This window comes from Aquarana catesbeiana, linkage group LG02 (assembly GCF_042186555.1).
Source record: "Aquarana catesbeiana isolate 2022-GZ linkage group LG02, ASM4218655v1, whole genome shotgun sequence".
Lineage (NCBI taxonomy): Eukaryota > Metazoa > Chordata > Amphibia > Anura > Ranidae > Aquarana > Aquarana catesbeiana.
In genome coordinates, this window is record NC_133325.1 from 139,615,326 (window position 1) to 139,631,002 (window position 15,677).

At 39.7% G+C, this 15,677-nt stretch overlaps 1 protein-coding gene across 1 annotated transcript; it reads right to left on the minus strand.

Annotated features, from left to right (window-relative positions):
- Window positions 1-1,689: 1,689 nt before the first annotated feature.
- Window positions 1,690-11,926, minus strand: LOC141129809 (keratin, type II cytoskeletal cochleal-like). Its single transcript, XM_073617874.1, has 9 exons — window positions 11,507-11,926; window positions 9,026-9,234; window positions 5,718-5,778; window positions 5,534-5,629; window positions 5,277-5,441; window positions 4,123-4,248; window positions 3,516-3,736; window positions 2,332-2,360; window positions 1,690-1,847 (listed from the first exon to the last, which is right to left on the minus strand). Exons 1-9 carry the CDS (start codon window positions 11,924-11,926, stop codon window positions 1,690-1,692), a joined length of 1,485 nt encoding a protein of 494 aa, XP_073473975.1.
- Window positions 11,927-15,677: the final 3,751 nt, after the last annotated feature.

Sequence of the window (15,677 nt, forward strand, 5' to 3'; positions counted from 1 at the left end):
AAAAAATATTGGCAGGCCTGAATCAGCATTCTGACAATTCTGAAATGTTTCAGGATTCCTGGGCTTCAGACCCAAGATTCTATACATACCAAAACCTTAAATAACAGAATAAATGACACGCTGTACATCTATGTATTTTCCGCTTAAAGTGGAGCTACACCCAAAAGGTGAAGTTCCGTTTCAAGGCCCCCCCCATTTCTGTGTATGAAATGGAGCTTTTGGGGAGGAGGGGGGAGCGGGTATCCGATTTTGACTAGTACCCGCTCCCACTTCCACTCCGAGGTGATCGGAACTGGAAGTTCTTCTCCTCCCCTCCCTCTCGCAGTCTTCTAGGACACGTGACAGGTCCCAGAAGACTGTGGGACCATTCACAATGCGCAGCCCCGCTCGTGCATGCACAGTGGGCACCCAGTTGTGAAGCTGCAAGCTGTCACAGCCGGGTGCCCATAGTTAAAATACCAGCGCCGGGAACAGCGCAGGATACAGGATAAAAGCGGCTGGGCTGAGCACATTGCTGGATCATGGGACAGGTAAGTGGCTGTTTAATACAGTTTTTGTAGCTGCTGACTGTTAATTTTTACACAAGAGCCTGGAGCTGCTCTTTAATATGAAATGATGATACTGAGCTGAATCCCTATTGCTATCACTGTTTTTGTTATTTCATACAGAAAGTTACTAGTGCGCTTTATATTCTGGGGCAGTCTTTCTCAACTTTTTGCCCTGGGGGAATCCTTCAAATATTGACCTGGCCTTGGGGAACCCCTGATAACAATAATTATACATGCAGGCTATTGCACATTTCTATGGTCAAAAAGTAGCAAAAAAGATTAAACAGTGTAACCTACCTATCATATTTGACCCAGGGAAAATCAATTTTATATACCCTTTGCTCTATACATTAACAATGATAGTAAAAGAAAAAGAACTACAAACAGTAACAAATGTGGTGTTCTCTAACATTAGTAGTTGGTGAAAAAAGTGCATCCTTTCATTGATGGTCAATGTAAAATTATCCTTTTTACAATGGTGGTGAGTATAAGTGGGAAATCAATTACCTATTGCTCAAAGCTTTATGAACCCCTAGCAATCTTAGCAGGAATCCCAGGGGGCCACAGAACCCTGGTAGAGAAAGGTTGTTCTAGAGCTGATCGTTAGCCCCATTCTGGTCCGGCTGATAGGTTAATCTGCACCTACCGGGGCATGCACTAAAGTGTGTGAGTGGGACATTAGACAGTAGACTTTACTGGGACAGAAACTACTGGCAATGGTAAAATATGATTAGCAGACATGCATAATATGTCTTTTCTGTATAAATTAGGGTAATATAAAGGGGGAAGGAGCTGAGCTTGTCTCTTCATCCATTTTTATACTCCCAGTGGTCAAACTTAGAATTATAAATCATCAACTACTGTAAATGTTCTGTGGGAAATGTAATTTCAGCTAGTGTCAGTATTTATAATTACAGCAAATGCCAGAACATTGATTACTGTTTATTGAAGCATTTAACAGCATACAATGTCACAAATATATACAGCACACCTTATATTTAGACTACACTAATAATCAAGCCAGCACCACTAATTCATATATAGACATATTATGAAAAGGAGATTTCTACATTTCTATGTAGGCTTGTAGACATGCATTGATTGAGCAGCATCATCATATCTCTGTATATAGGTCTTCACTTTAGCAGTGATGTCCATGGCTGGAGTATTGCTTGCTTATGGGGACATGGCTTCTGGAGCTGAACCCCCCCTTATGATGATGGTGGTGGTGGTGGCCACTAGTTTCATGGGACTTTCCTGAAGAATGGTGTTTTCCTCCAGTGCTGGAGTGCAGGACAGCTGAAACAAATGGATAGGTTATGTCAATATGTTAAGCTTTGCTATTCCAGGCAATATGTAAATACATGTTCAGGCAATGTAATTCAGAAAACAATGCGCTATTATGAATCCAGCAAGTCTACTCAAATTTTCTTCAAGGGCACTTTAATTAAATATTCATTAACCTACCATCCCTAGACCTCCTATCTCTATATTTTAGAATATAAAAATAGGTGTAGTTAGTTTCAAATGGTCTGTGGTTGGCTGAAATTAGAAACTGCATATCATGATCTTTGCACAGTGTTATTAATCCCAAAACATTAACACATAATAGTATAGTATCTGTGGTAAAATATTTAATAGAAATGAATAATTATTCATTAGTAAATAAACTATATTCAAAATATTTCCACACTAAATGTGGGAGGCATACAATTCACATTAATACTGTATGTGAATTTGCACATAGGTTTTTATTATATATATAATAAACTGTTTTACTTACAAATGTTTACATGTCCCTCTGCACCTATCCTGAAAAAAATAAAAATTAACATAATTTTAGCATGAATTTCATTTTGTAAGATTTTTATCTTACACCTATGAACATTAACTGGTAAATAACAAATGAACAGGCTATCAGGCAGAAACCCAGATAACACGTGATTGTGCTGCAAGTTTGAAAATGACTTGCTAAGCTATTGCTAGACTTGCCAGGCTTCACAAGTTTGTTGCACAATTGCAGCAAGTCCTCATTGCATGACTCCAGATCAACTTTCTTTGCAAATATTCTGCAAGTCTGCTGCAAGTTCTGGTTCAGTTATGTTGTGCAATAGTCATCTCACCACAGGGGGTCACTGTGGCAGAATTTACATGCTGTAGACTTACAGAGCTCTTGCTGTAGACTCACCACTTCAACTTTGCTCTTGCTAGAGCAGTGGTTCTCAACTCCAGTCATCGGGACCCACCAACAGGCCAGATTTTAAGTATTACCTTGGGGAGTTGCAGACTAGAATACTGCAATCACTGAGCAGCAAGTGATATCACCTGTGATGTATTTCAGCTATCTTGCAAACCTGGCCTGTTGGTGGGTCCTGAGGACTGGAGTTGAGAACCACTGTGCTAGAGACTTGCCATGCAAATTTGCTACAAATTGGAAAAGTGTCAACTAGAACTTGTGCTTCAAGTGCTCTGCAAGTGTACAACTTGCCAGTGAAAATGTGTAGCAAGTTAACAGACTTACTAATCAACACTGCCACAAATTTTTGGCAAGTTATCCTTGCTATCTGGGTAGAGAACTAAAATGTATTTCTTACATATAAAGAAAATTCAGACTCCTTGGTTCTGACCCTTACATACAGTACCTGTCCATTTGAACATTGCTGCCCAATTGTGACAGATTAGCACAAATATTTATGTCTGTAGGTATCTACAATTTTTGCAGACTCCCAGTCTAATAATACTCTTGATGTCCATACTAAAATTTACACTCTGGCTCTGCCACACAGCACAGTCATCCTGGTGACCTGACTTTTCTCTGATGCAGCTAAATAACACAGTCAGGCCACCTTCCTAACCCAAGCTTGGCAATGGATATTAAAAGAGCAGCAGCAGACTGATGAAGTAATCTCTTTGTTTTATATTCCGGCTAGCATGTTCCTTGCCTGACATCTGAAGTACGGTATATACCTGTGCTCTTCTCCCTCCAGCATTTTCTTATAAGTGGCAATCTCAATATCCAGAGCCAGTTTAACATTCATCAGTTCCTGGTATTCTCTTAGTTGGCGAGCCATGTCCTGTTTGGCCTTCTGTAGGGCAGCCTCCAATTCAGACAATTTTTGCTTGGCATCCCTGACAGCAGCTTCACCACTTTCCTCAGCTTCCCTGATGGCAGCTTCAAGTGCAGCACGCTAGAAATGATTAAATAACATGCATTCTTGTTTTAATCTGGTAAACTGAGTATCACCTGCTTTGTTTTATTTGAGTTCAATAAGCTTGACAAAATATACATGATCAAAAAACGATCTCAATGAAACAAGTGCTGAAAATGTTCTATTTATATCAACGAGAAAACAATAAATTACATATTACAAAGAATTTATACTTTTTATATATTCAATATAAAAATGTAAAAATTGGAAGCAAAACACATTTCTGGTCAGTCTAAATCTGGAAAAAGATAACGTTAAACATTCATCTAAACAAGCGCTATGAAACTGTTAAAAACCCTAAATCAGAGGTGCTAACAATATTGTAAAGTTGGCCATAAAATTATAAAAAAACTCTGGATTTATACCTGGGATTTGGTACATTCAATTTCACCTTTAAGCTTCTGAATTGTTCGATTGAGATCCGCAATCTCATTTTGGCTGTTCTGCAGATCATTTCCATTTCTTCCAGCTGCCATTCGCAGGTCTTCAAACTGTAGATAATAAAAAAAAGAAGAAAATTCTGAATATTTGTGGAAACCAAATGTTTTATTTCCATTTGTTATTCCATGCACCATTTTATTTGAAGGCTCATGTCTCATAGGAAACTGCATATTTTTATAATATTAAGATATAAAACTACTATTTTAAATTGAATTATCATAAGTAGAAAATATTGTCAGAAAAATAATTAACACAGATATTTAAATGATATCTAACTCCCCCCTCCCCAAAAAAAAAGAATATATTTCAGATTACCAGTACTTTGATGTGATGGCTGCATTAATTTTCCTTTTTAATGCTCAAAACATTTTCAGCAAGTAATGAAAATGTGTGCTGATCTTGCCAGAAATGCAGTGTCTTGGTTACTTCTAGGGAGTTGAACTGAGCGCACAAACAATGTTTTCTTCCTTCTGTAAACTACCAATCCCATCCACTAACATTTAATGGAGAAGGAGAGGAAGACATATTTGAAGTCATAGTAAAAACCATGGCTCCCTCCATAGATGCAGTAGAGAGAAAAGAATTGTGTTTTTTGCAGTATTGCCAAGTGAAAAAAAAGGAAAAAAGGCCAAAATGAAAAGAAATGTGGGCACCACATCTAAGGAGCTGTAAAATGCAGTATAATGCATTTTTTTGGGAGTGAAGAGACGCACTTAAATGCATTTTAACTTTGGGCAGAACTATACATAGCATATTATGTCGTTTTTAAGGAAAAGGGTTGGCTGAAATCAAAATGTAAAATTATGATCTATTATACAGATGGCCTCAAGCTAGCCGGGTGGCAGCACACTAATGGTGTTTTAACACTGGGTACCTGTACTAACAGTGTTAGTCTCATTAAATTAATATATTGTTTTAAAATAAACCATGGCAGAATATCAGGTGTGGTGAACATATATCATTTTCCTCTCAATCACTTATTCAAACTATTCAACTAATCATAGCTGCTTATATCTATTCTGATTTACTATGCACGATGACACCTGTTGCCTTGTAGCTCCAATTCTAACACACTCACCCTGGATTGGTACATGGCTTCAGCCTCTGCTCTGCTTCTGTTAGCAATCTCTTCATATTGAGCTCTGACATCGGCGATGATACCATTGATGTCTAGGTCTCGGCTGTTGTCCATGGACACAAGAACTGAAGTGTCTGAAATCTGAGCTTGGAGTTGACTGATTTCCTGAAAATTTAGAAAATATGTACAGCAACTACAGTATAGCAGTATAAATGAATTAAGGAATGTGCTTATGACCCAAAAGGAGCGTTATTTACCGCATCATACAGGGTCCTAAGGAAGCCAATCTCATCGCTCAGGGAGTCAGCCTTGGCCTGAAGTTCAGCTTTGTTCATGAAAGCAGCATCAACATCCTAAAGTTAGAAATACAGAGTAATTCATGTAATTAGTGTTGCTTTAACAGTCAATACAGAAAGCTGTGACTAATTTTAAAATGTTTACCCTCTTCAGAGAAACAAATTCATTTTCAGCACCTGTTCTTCTGTTGACTTCATCTTCATATCTGTAAAAAGACACATTTTTATTTGCTCATATATCCATTACATACTAAACAATCTGTATATTATTAACTGTTTTTTATCCAGTTTTTGTAATATTTGTATTGCTAATATTTATGCCTTCACCCCATGTTTAGTTTTTATTAACATGCTAATTTTAACGTGCCAATTTAAAATGGTGTGAGTAGAGTGACTATTTGTCCCAGTGCTGTTTTGAAATGTCTCTGGGAATCAGTAGCTCCTGTGAGTTCCAGCAGGGGTTTTGGCTGAAACTGAAGGCTGTCAAATACAGTCAGCATTCAGTCCTAAGCCCTGGAGCTGAAATGATCATCTCCTGGGCTTCCGATGCTTCTACAGTCGATTCCGTAAGAGCGCACTGCAGAAACGAATGCAAACACTATGGGGTTGATTTACGAAAGTCATACCTCCCAACCATCCCGGATTCTGCTGGATTTTACCGTGAGTCCCGGGGCTGGAGTCCCAGATCCCAGTGCTGGAACAAGTTCCGACACTGGGCTCCACTCAGTGGGAGTATACTCACTGCAGCCAGCCCCCTCCCTGGCGTCCTGGCACCTGATGACAGCAGCGCCTGCGCATTGTGGAGAAAAGTACCTTCGTGCAGAGCGCCTCTCCCTCCCCAACTCCTGCCTTCAAGTTGTTCCTGTAAGTAAGGTAAGAGTGGGGCTGGGACAAATTATAGACAGGTTCCCTGGAGGCAGTGGCATCGCTGTAGCGGGTACAGCTGATCACCCCCACTTGTTCTCTTACGGCCATACTGTGACAGGGGCACAACTTTGGGCAGCAAGTTCTACGGAGCCTGGTTCTCCCTCTGTCAGGACCGGAATGGCTGTGAATGTGTGACAGGGAGTGAGGCAGAGGGGGCTCTCTGTGATGCCCCCCCTTCTCCGGTCAGCACTCACGGAGATCAAAGAGACACAGAGCGGGCTGTGTGTGCATTCTTCTTCCTCAGCAGTGGGGGTAGGGAATTAATAAAGCAGCGGCAAGATTGAACAACTTGCATAGGGGGACACTGAGTTGCAGGCAATCAGTGTGCAGTAACCTCTAGCAACCGAATGGTGAGTGGTAATATGCAGTGTCCTCTAGTAACTGAATGGTGAGCGGTAATGTGCAGCAACCTCTAGTAACCGAATGGTGAGTGGTAATGTGTAGTAACCACTAGCATGTAATCACCGAGCGGTAATCTCTAGTAACCTCTAGTAATGTGTAGTAACCTCTAGCAACCAATCAATGAGCGGCAATCAGTGAGCAGTAACCTCTAGCAACCAAATGGTAAGCCACAATGTGTAGTAACCACTAGCGCACCTCTTGGCGCACAGATCAGCGTTCCAGCACCAACAGCATCATTTACAGAAGCCGCCTTGGGGTGCATACCATGACCATGCACTGCCAGCCCGAAACTAGCCTGCCCAGCGTCTGCTGTATGGGAAAAAAATTATTCAGATTGCTTTTCAGAGAGCATTTGGCAGGTGATAAAGAGGTGTTGTATCGTCTCTTCACCACCTGCTTTAACCACTTCAACCCCACATTAGCATGCTGCAACCATGTGCATTGCACACAGTTGTGGGGTACTTGCAGAGCAGTGCCATTCAACAGACGTTTAACAGAGGGTATAATTAATGCCGCAGCTGTGAAGCAAAGCATTGTGGATACAGTATGTATACACCTGCAGGTGCTGCCTCAGTAGCTAAAGGGGATTGTGGTAGAGGCACACAGGGGATGCCAGATTATCCCTTCCCAGCCAGTATAATTTAAGCACACCCACTTTTTGCCGCAGCATGCTACGCTTGCCACAGGTCAATCTCCCACTAAATGTCCCTCATTCTCAACTTCAAAAGTTGGGAGGTATGCTAAAGGCAAAAGACTGTGTACTTTGCAAAGTGCAGATTTACCTTTGCGGTAAGTGAAGCCTTACCTTATTTATTAAGCTCTGGGGCAACCACACTTTGCAAAGTGCAAAAGTCTATTTGCATTTAGTAAATCAACCCCTATGCTTCTGTTTAGTATTTACATCGGAAGTGTAATATTGGTTGGATGATTGGGATGATGTTTGCATCAATTGCTAATGTAAGTGAATACAATGTCATCTTAATTTATGGTGGCAAATATGAAAAAGTCACCATTGTAATCATTTGTGCCCACGTCAACAAGATTTAATCTTACTGTAATATTGCGCAAATTATTTCAGCAAACTATTTTCCCCCTACATGCATTGTAGCATCAAAAAAGAATAAAGCTTTCCTAAATTGTATATGTTCACTTTTTTTTACCATATTGCTACATTACCTGAAAGTTGCACTCAGCAGACTTTAATTCATATATTTTGTGTAAATATCTGGGGGTTCTCAAATTCTGTAGATGTTGTGTTGGGAAAAATTATAGGAAAATGTTTTTTTTCTCATTTTTTTTACTATTTATTATCAATACATTTCCAAGGAATATATATATATATATATATATATATATATATATATATATATATATATATATATATATATAAGTTTGCTCCAAATTAAAGCCCTACCTATTCCTTAAAAACTAAATACAGTATCAAAGCAAATGTATACCCTTATATTCTTTTGTAGCTGAAGACAATATTTGCCTTTATTTATTTAGGCCTGCAGTTGCCATGGTGCTGCACAACTATAACAACCCACCATTTGAGTGAGCCCCCGGTTAGCCGCCTGACAAGTTGCGTCCCGTTCTGTACTACGGAACCATTCTAATAGGAGCGACGCAAGTCGCTCCAACTTAGAAAAAAGGTTCCTGTACTACTTTTGGGGCGACTTCAGGCGACTTGCATTGACTTCTATACAGAAGTCGTTTTGCAAGTCGCTGCTGAAGTCGTGTGCAGGTCGCCTCTGTGAGTCGGCCTGCAAGTCGAGTTGCCCCTGTGTGAAAGTTCTGTTGAGAGCTGACATAAACACACTGGCAACTGTGACAGTTACCACCAGAAGAATGCCTTAAATGTATACTGTATGTGTTTGATATAAGGATTTTTGATTAAGGATTTAATAACATAAAGAACATTTCTAACAAGCTTTATTTTGAGAAGCAGTTTAATTATGAGCTTAGTTCTGCTTTAAGAACTAGATGCTAGGATTTAAGGACTAATACTAGAATTTCCATATTGCCAGTCTGAGCCTGGCCCCAAAACATGGAGAGGGTAAAGCTTTACCGTTAGATGCAGGGTACTCCATACATTCATGCATTAATGTGTAATAGTATTGGTACCTTCTCCTTAGTTCTTCTACAGTGCCTTCCATGCTGTTCCTCTCTGCATCCAGGCGAGCTCTCTCACATTCTAGATTCTCCAGCTGTCTCCTGAGGTTGCCAATAAAAGCCTCAAACAGAGGCTCAATCTGACATCTTGCTGTCTTCTGCTCTTGTAGAAAAGACCATTTGGTCTCCAACATCTTGTTCTGCTGTTCCAAAAATCTTACCTGTGTTGGGAGTATAAAATAATTACTTATGGGTATATAAATGGGATAACATACAATTATATACATGCTTTCACATGAACCTAAGCCAGATTGGATTGGCAAAAGCATTTTATTAGAATATTTTCCATGTTCTTTGACTGTGACGGTATAATTTAGTACAGAGTATGCACATCTATTTTTCCATTAATAAAACAGTTCACTAGAATTATAAAAATAAATAAAATCGCGCTGATTAAATAAAGTCCATATATAAACCAAAAAGAATCATAAGAATGTGAAAATAGAAAGTCCACACGTAATACGATAAAGTGAATGTTTCCATATCAGTGTCAATCATCCATCACCAAAAGCATCCAAGTGAATCCACCACCAGCTGTAGAAACTGCTTACCAGCTTCAGTGGACCCCTTGTTACAGGGGGTCAGAAAACGCTTATGGCTTATAACCCAGCTGGTGGTGGATTCACTTGGGTGCTTTTGGTGATGGATGATGGACACTGATATGGAAACATTCACTTCATCATATTAAGTGTGGACTTTCTATTTTCACATTCATATGTGTCTATTTGGTTGTATGTACAGTATGGACTTTATTTAATCAGCACAATTTTATTTATTTTTATACTTTTTAGTTTGTAATTGTGTTGCACATAAAATTGCTGCTTATTTTTGTTTGTAGGGATAGATGTTATATAGCGCAGTTTTTACTTTTTTTACGAGTTCACTAGAATTAACTGCATATCACTCATGTGGAAATTGGTACATTTAGGAGGCTGAAGAACTTATGTTTTCATATTTTAATGTAAAGTCAATGAGGGTGATTTTTACTAAAGGAGTTAAAAAGCTTCACAAAAAAATGCGTGTGGATATTTACTTCAATTATTCAAAAATGTGAAAAGCAAATTCTTGTTAATTATAAATATACAATCATGTGCAGGGGCTTTTCATGTATTTGGATAATTGAGGTGAATATTAACCAATTAAGGACCGGAAAGATTTGCCCCCTTAATGACCAGGCCATTTTTTGTGATACGGCACTGTGTCGCTTTAACTGACAATTGTCCGGTCATGCAACGATGTACCCAAACAAAATTTATGTCCTTTTTTTCCCACAAATAGAGTTTTCTTTTGGTGGTATCTGATCACCTCTGCGTTTTTTTATTTTTTGATCTATAAGCAAAAAAAGATCGACAATTTTGAAAAAATAACAATACTTTTTACTTTTTGCTATAATTAATATCCAAAATGTCTTCATCAGTTTAGGCCAATATGTATTCTTCTACATATTTTTGGTAAAAAAAAAATTGCAATGAGCTTATATTAATTGGTTTGCGTAAAAGTTATAGCGTCTAAATAGTGGATAGATCTATGGCATTTTAATTACTTATTTCTTTTTTTAATAGTAATGGCGGTGATCTGCAATTTTTAGCGGGGCTGCAACATTCCAGCGGACAGATCGGACACTTTTTTGGAACCAGTGACATTTATAAATAACCACTGATTACTGTATAAATGTCATTGGCAGGGAATGGGGTTAACACTAGGGGGCGATAAAGGGGTTAAGTGCTCCCTAGGGAGGTGTTATTAACTGTGGGGGAAGTGTACTGACTGGAGGAGGAGAGAGATTGCTGTTCCTGATCACTAGGAACAGCATATCTCTCTCTCTACTCCCCTATCAGAACAGACAGATCCCCGTTCTGGCTCTCTCTGGAGCAATTGCGGGTGGCTGGCAGAAATCACGGCTGCCGGCCATGCGCATCGGCTCCGGTGTTGTGCACGAGCCCCCTATCACTCTTAAAGCGGCCGATGTACACCTACGGCGATACGTGCAGCCGTGCCAGCCTGCCGCATATAATGACGGCAGCTGGTCGGCAAGCGGTTAACACAACTTTTGAATTACAATTCTCTAACCCTTTAGTAAATCAGCCCTATTGAATTCATATTCACTATATTAAGGGCAGTATATTTTCATAGACATCCTGTGTATGACATTTTAAGTAAAGTATATACTGGGAAATAATGTTTAAATAAAGTATATACTGGGAAATAAAGTAATTTGCAGATTATTGTGGGGACAGTCATACATGATAACATCAAACTGCACTGGTTGTTCATGCTAAATAAATTGTACATTTAGGGACACAACTTTAGGACTTTAATCAAACACAACATAACACATACACCTTTACCGTATAAATATTGTCGGCCACTTAATCATATGCACATACCAGTACATCTTTTCCTTTCATTATAAATGAACTTGACAATTCTCACCTTGTCAATAAAGGAGGCAAATTTATTATTCAGGCCCTTAATTTGGTTCTTTTCTTCTGTTCTAACTCTTTGGATGTTTGAGTCAATTTCCAGATTGAGAGGAGCCAGAAGACCCTGGTTTACAGTAACTGATGTGATCCCTCCAGAACCAGACATTCCTTTAAATCCATGACCAACAATACCAAATCCAGATCCATGTCCATGTCCACTTTTTCCTACATGGAAACTTCCCACTGAAATCTTAGGTCCCTTTAACCCAACAGAATGATCACTCTTGCTGCTGAAACAATGCTGGGTCTGGTGAACATTTTTAGAAGAGTGTGATAAGAAGCTGTGTGAGCTGGAAAGTTTGGGTAAAGAAACAGAACCAGAACTGAAGTGCTTGTGTCCAGATGAGGCCAGGATGGAGCGGTGAGACATGATGGATCTCCTCTTAGAGTTGATACACAGAGAATTTAAGGTGCTGTCTACTCTCCAGAGCAATGTTCAATGCTCTGACACTTGCTAGGCTCTTTTTATACTAAACTGGGTGTAGTTAATAATGTTGACATTGTTTTGACTTCCTATGATTTTTAGCTCGATGATAATAGTTCATCCGTTTGTCACAGCAAATAAAACAGTAACCCACCTATATTTTCAAAGCTGTGACACTTTTACTATTGGCTAATAATATAATAAAACAATTTTATATTAGTATAAGCAATATGAGCTGATGTTGTTACAAGAAACAATTACCATATCTTGTATATGTCCCAGTAATGCCTTACATGTTGGTTCTACTTGGAATGGCCCAATATTTAAAAAAAAAAAAAAATCAAGATATTGAATTTCAGGGATTTCACTGTATTTATGTTAAGGTTATGTAACACACCTCGAAGGGACTGCTGATGAATTTCCCAGATATCAAGGATAACTTGCCACAAATTTGCGGCAGTGTTGAATTGTAAGTCTTGGTAACTTGCTGCAGATTTTCACTGGCAAGTTGTACACTTGCAGAGCACTTAAAACACAAGTTCTAGTTTACACTTTTCCAATTTGCAGCAAACTTGCATGGTAAGTCTCTAGCAAGAGCAAAGTTACAGTGGTGAGTCTACAGCAAGAGCTCTGCAAGTCTACAGTGAAAACCCCACAAGCCTATAGCAAGAGTCCCGCAAGTCTATAGCAAGATCCCTGCAAGCCTATATCAAGATCCTGCAAGCCTATAGCAAGAGCATCACAAGTCTATAGCAAGATCCCTGCAAGTCTATAGCAGGAGCTCTGCAAGTCTATAGCATGGCTCTGCAAGTCTATAGCAAGAGTTGTGCAAGTCCCAGTTTTAAAGGGTCTATTCAATAAAAAGTGAAGAGAGGTGAATTGTCAGGAGAATTGCAAAATCTAAACCAAAGTGGCTAAAGTAGAAAAAAAAAAATCTCCCATTCAATTATTTCTAGTTCAGCTTTTTTGGCCTACATTTTACCATTTCCCTGAAACCTTACCTCAGTTCACTGAATAGTGCATTAAAGCGTTTATTACCTTAAAGAAAATCCTGTTCCCTTAACCACTGAAGAACCAAGCCTCTTTCTGAGATTTGTTGTTTACAAGTTAAAACAGTTTTTTTTGTTAGAAAATTCTTAGAACCCCCAAACTTTATACTTTTTTTTTTCTAACACCCTAGAGAATAAAATGGCGGTCGTTGCAATACTTTCTGTCACACCATATTTGCGCAGCGGTCTTTTACAAGCGCACTTTTTTTGGGAAAAAATACACTTTTTTGATTAAAAAATAAGACAACAGTAAAGTTAGCCCAATTTTTTTATATTGTGAAAGATAATGTTACACCGCTCGTAGAATGGCGACAAACTTTTACCCTTAAAAATCTCCATAGGCGACGTTTAAAAAAAATTCTACAGATTGCATGTTTTGAGTTACAAAGAAGTTCTAGGGCTAGAATTATTGCTCTCACTCTACCGATCGCGGCGATACCTTACATGTGTGGTTTGAACACCGCTTTCATATCCGGGCGCTACTCACGTATGCGTTCGCTTCTGCACGCTAGCTCATCGGGATGGGGAGCGTTTAAAACATTTTTTTTTCTTATTTGTTTTACCTTTTATTTTTTTCATTTTTACACTGTTTTTAAAAAAAAAAAATTGTCACTTTTATTCCTTTTACAAGGAATGTAAACATCCCTTGTAATAGAAAAAAAGCATGACAGGACCTCTTAAATATGAGATCTGGGATCAAAAAGACCTCAGATCTCATATTTACACTAAAATGCAATAAAAAAAAAATTGTCATTTCAAAAAATCATTTAAAAAAAAATGGCCCTTTAAGAGCTGTGGGTGGAACTGACGTTTTGATGTCACTTCTGCCCTACATTGTTAGGGAGACAGGTCGGGGCCATCTTCCCCTCACTTGTCTCCATACCTAACAGGAGAAAGGATGCTATCGCCTCTGCCGCTGCTGACGGCTCCGGTAAGCGGCGGAGGGCACCGGAGCACGGGGGGCCCCTCTCCCGCCACCAATAAAAGTGATCTTGCGGCGAATCCGCCACAGAGACCACTTTTATCTTGTAGCGGACCAACCACTGAAGAAGAGGATACTGGGGTTATGGCAGCTAGCTGCTGCCATAACAACGATATCCTCCTTCAAACAGCCGATGTAAAACTGCGGCGGGTGGTCCGTAAGTGGTTAAAGCATGTTATATATGTTTTGCCCCCTGTATCACCTGAAATACCTGGCTGATCCTGCCAGTTTCTGCCCTCCCCTCTGTAAACTGCCCACAATATATATAGTGGCTGCTGAGCCATCTCCTCTCTCTCTCCCCTCCTGCTGTTGAAATAACATTAAAAAAGTTATAGAATCCTGTGTGTTTGCTAATGCTGTGTGCTCCTGTCTCTGTGAATTTAAAAAAAATGCAGTATATACCGTATTTTAGAGCGCCATCCGGCACTCATGTGACCGGCCAGCTCTCTCCTCCTCTCCCGACTGATGTCAGCGAGGGAATCTCGGCCCTGCCGGCTGCAACAGTCAGACGGGGAGAGGAGAGAGCCAGTCAGTCACGTGAACGCTGAACAGCGCTCTGAAAAACGGTATATACTGCATTTTTTTATTATAAATCACAGAGACAGGAGCACACAGCATTACCAAACACACGGGATTCTATAAAGTTAAAGTGTTACTAAAACCACAGCAGTAAAATCTGTCTGTATATGCAGCATAGCATGCTTGTTATACTCACTGTAGAACTTAAGGGGTTAATCCTCTGCATTGTGTAAAAAGGCAGTTTTATCCTGTCTGCATAGATCCTCCCCTCCCTGCAATGTCTATCTGGAGAAAGCCAGATAATACACAGGTAATAGCCAACCTGCACATGCTCAGTTGTGTCTTTTATGCTGGAGAGGGCAGTTTCTTGTTCTCAGAGATAGCCAGGTCAGATGATATTGACATCACACATGTAGGTGTGTATACAGGCTGCAGTGTAAAACTCTGCCTTCCTAAACTCTCAGCACAGAAGAAACTGTGCAGTTTATAATTTAACCATGGTATACAGATAGATCATCCAAAAAGGTATATAGTGGCAATATTTTAATGTAAAAAGAAGATTTATAAGCAACGGGCACTGTGGGGATTGACTATTTTCATATTACTGGGTTTAGTAAACCTTTAAATGAGTGTGTTAACAACCACTTTAAGGTAAAAATGATCTAAATAAAAACATTTATTACAACTATAGCACCCTCTAGTGTCCTAGAAATGTAAATAGTTTTTTTTCTGTTGTGTAGATAAATTCAGGCTTGGCAGGCAGCCAAGCCTGTGAGTTTTGAATTTGGGTCAGGGTGAGGGACTCAAGGAGGCTGGGATGACTCAGCAGGCAGAATCTCTAGTACTTCCCCCTACTTCTGGAATGAATGGGAGGAAGGTTAGGAGTAGCTGCTTGGAGTATTGATGAGGGCCCTGACCAATCCCCAACAGGATGAGTTGGCAGGGGGCAGGCCACCACAGAAATACTCAGCGCCAGCCCAGCAGGGGCAGCAGAGTTTGGGTGAAATCAAGAGATTGAGTGCTAAGGAGGCTGTCGGCACACCCTTGAGGGTAGCCCTAGTCTGGGGGGGCTGTGACCTCAGGTCTGGGGCTCAGGTACTGGAGGGACCCTCTACAATGCACGGAGGAATACTTCCTGGATGCATGG

What these genes read in the sequence shown, in the direction of transcription:
- LOC141129809 (XM_073617874.1), bottom strand. Translation starts at nt 11,926, where the DNA reads ATGTCTCACCGCTCCATCCTGGCCTCATCTGGACACAAGCACTTCAGT. An exon ending in TTAGGACCCTGTATGATGCG is followed by an intron (nt 5,442 to 5,533) that starts GTAAATAACGCT and finishes CTAAATTTTCAG; the next exon opens with GAAATCAGTCAACTCCAAGC. An exon ending in CTGGAGGGAGAAGAGCACAG is followed by an intron (nt 2,361 to 3,515) that starts GTATATACCGTA and finishes TATTTTTTTCAG; the next exon opens with GATAGGTGCAGAGGGACATG.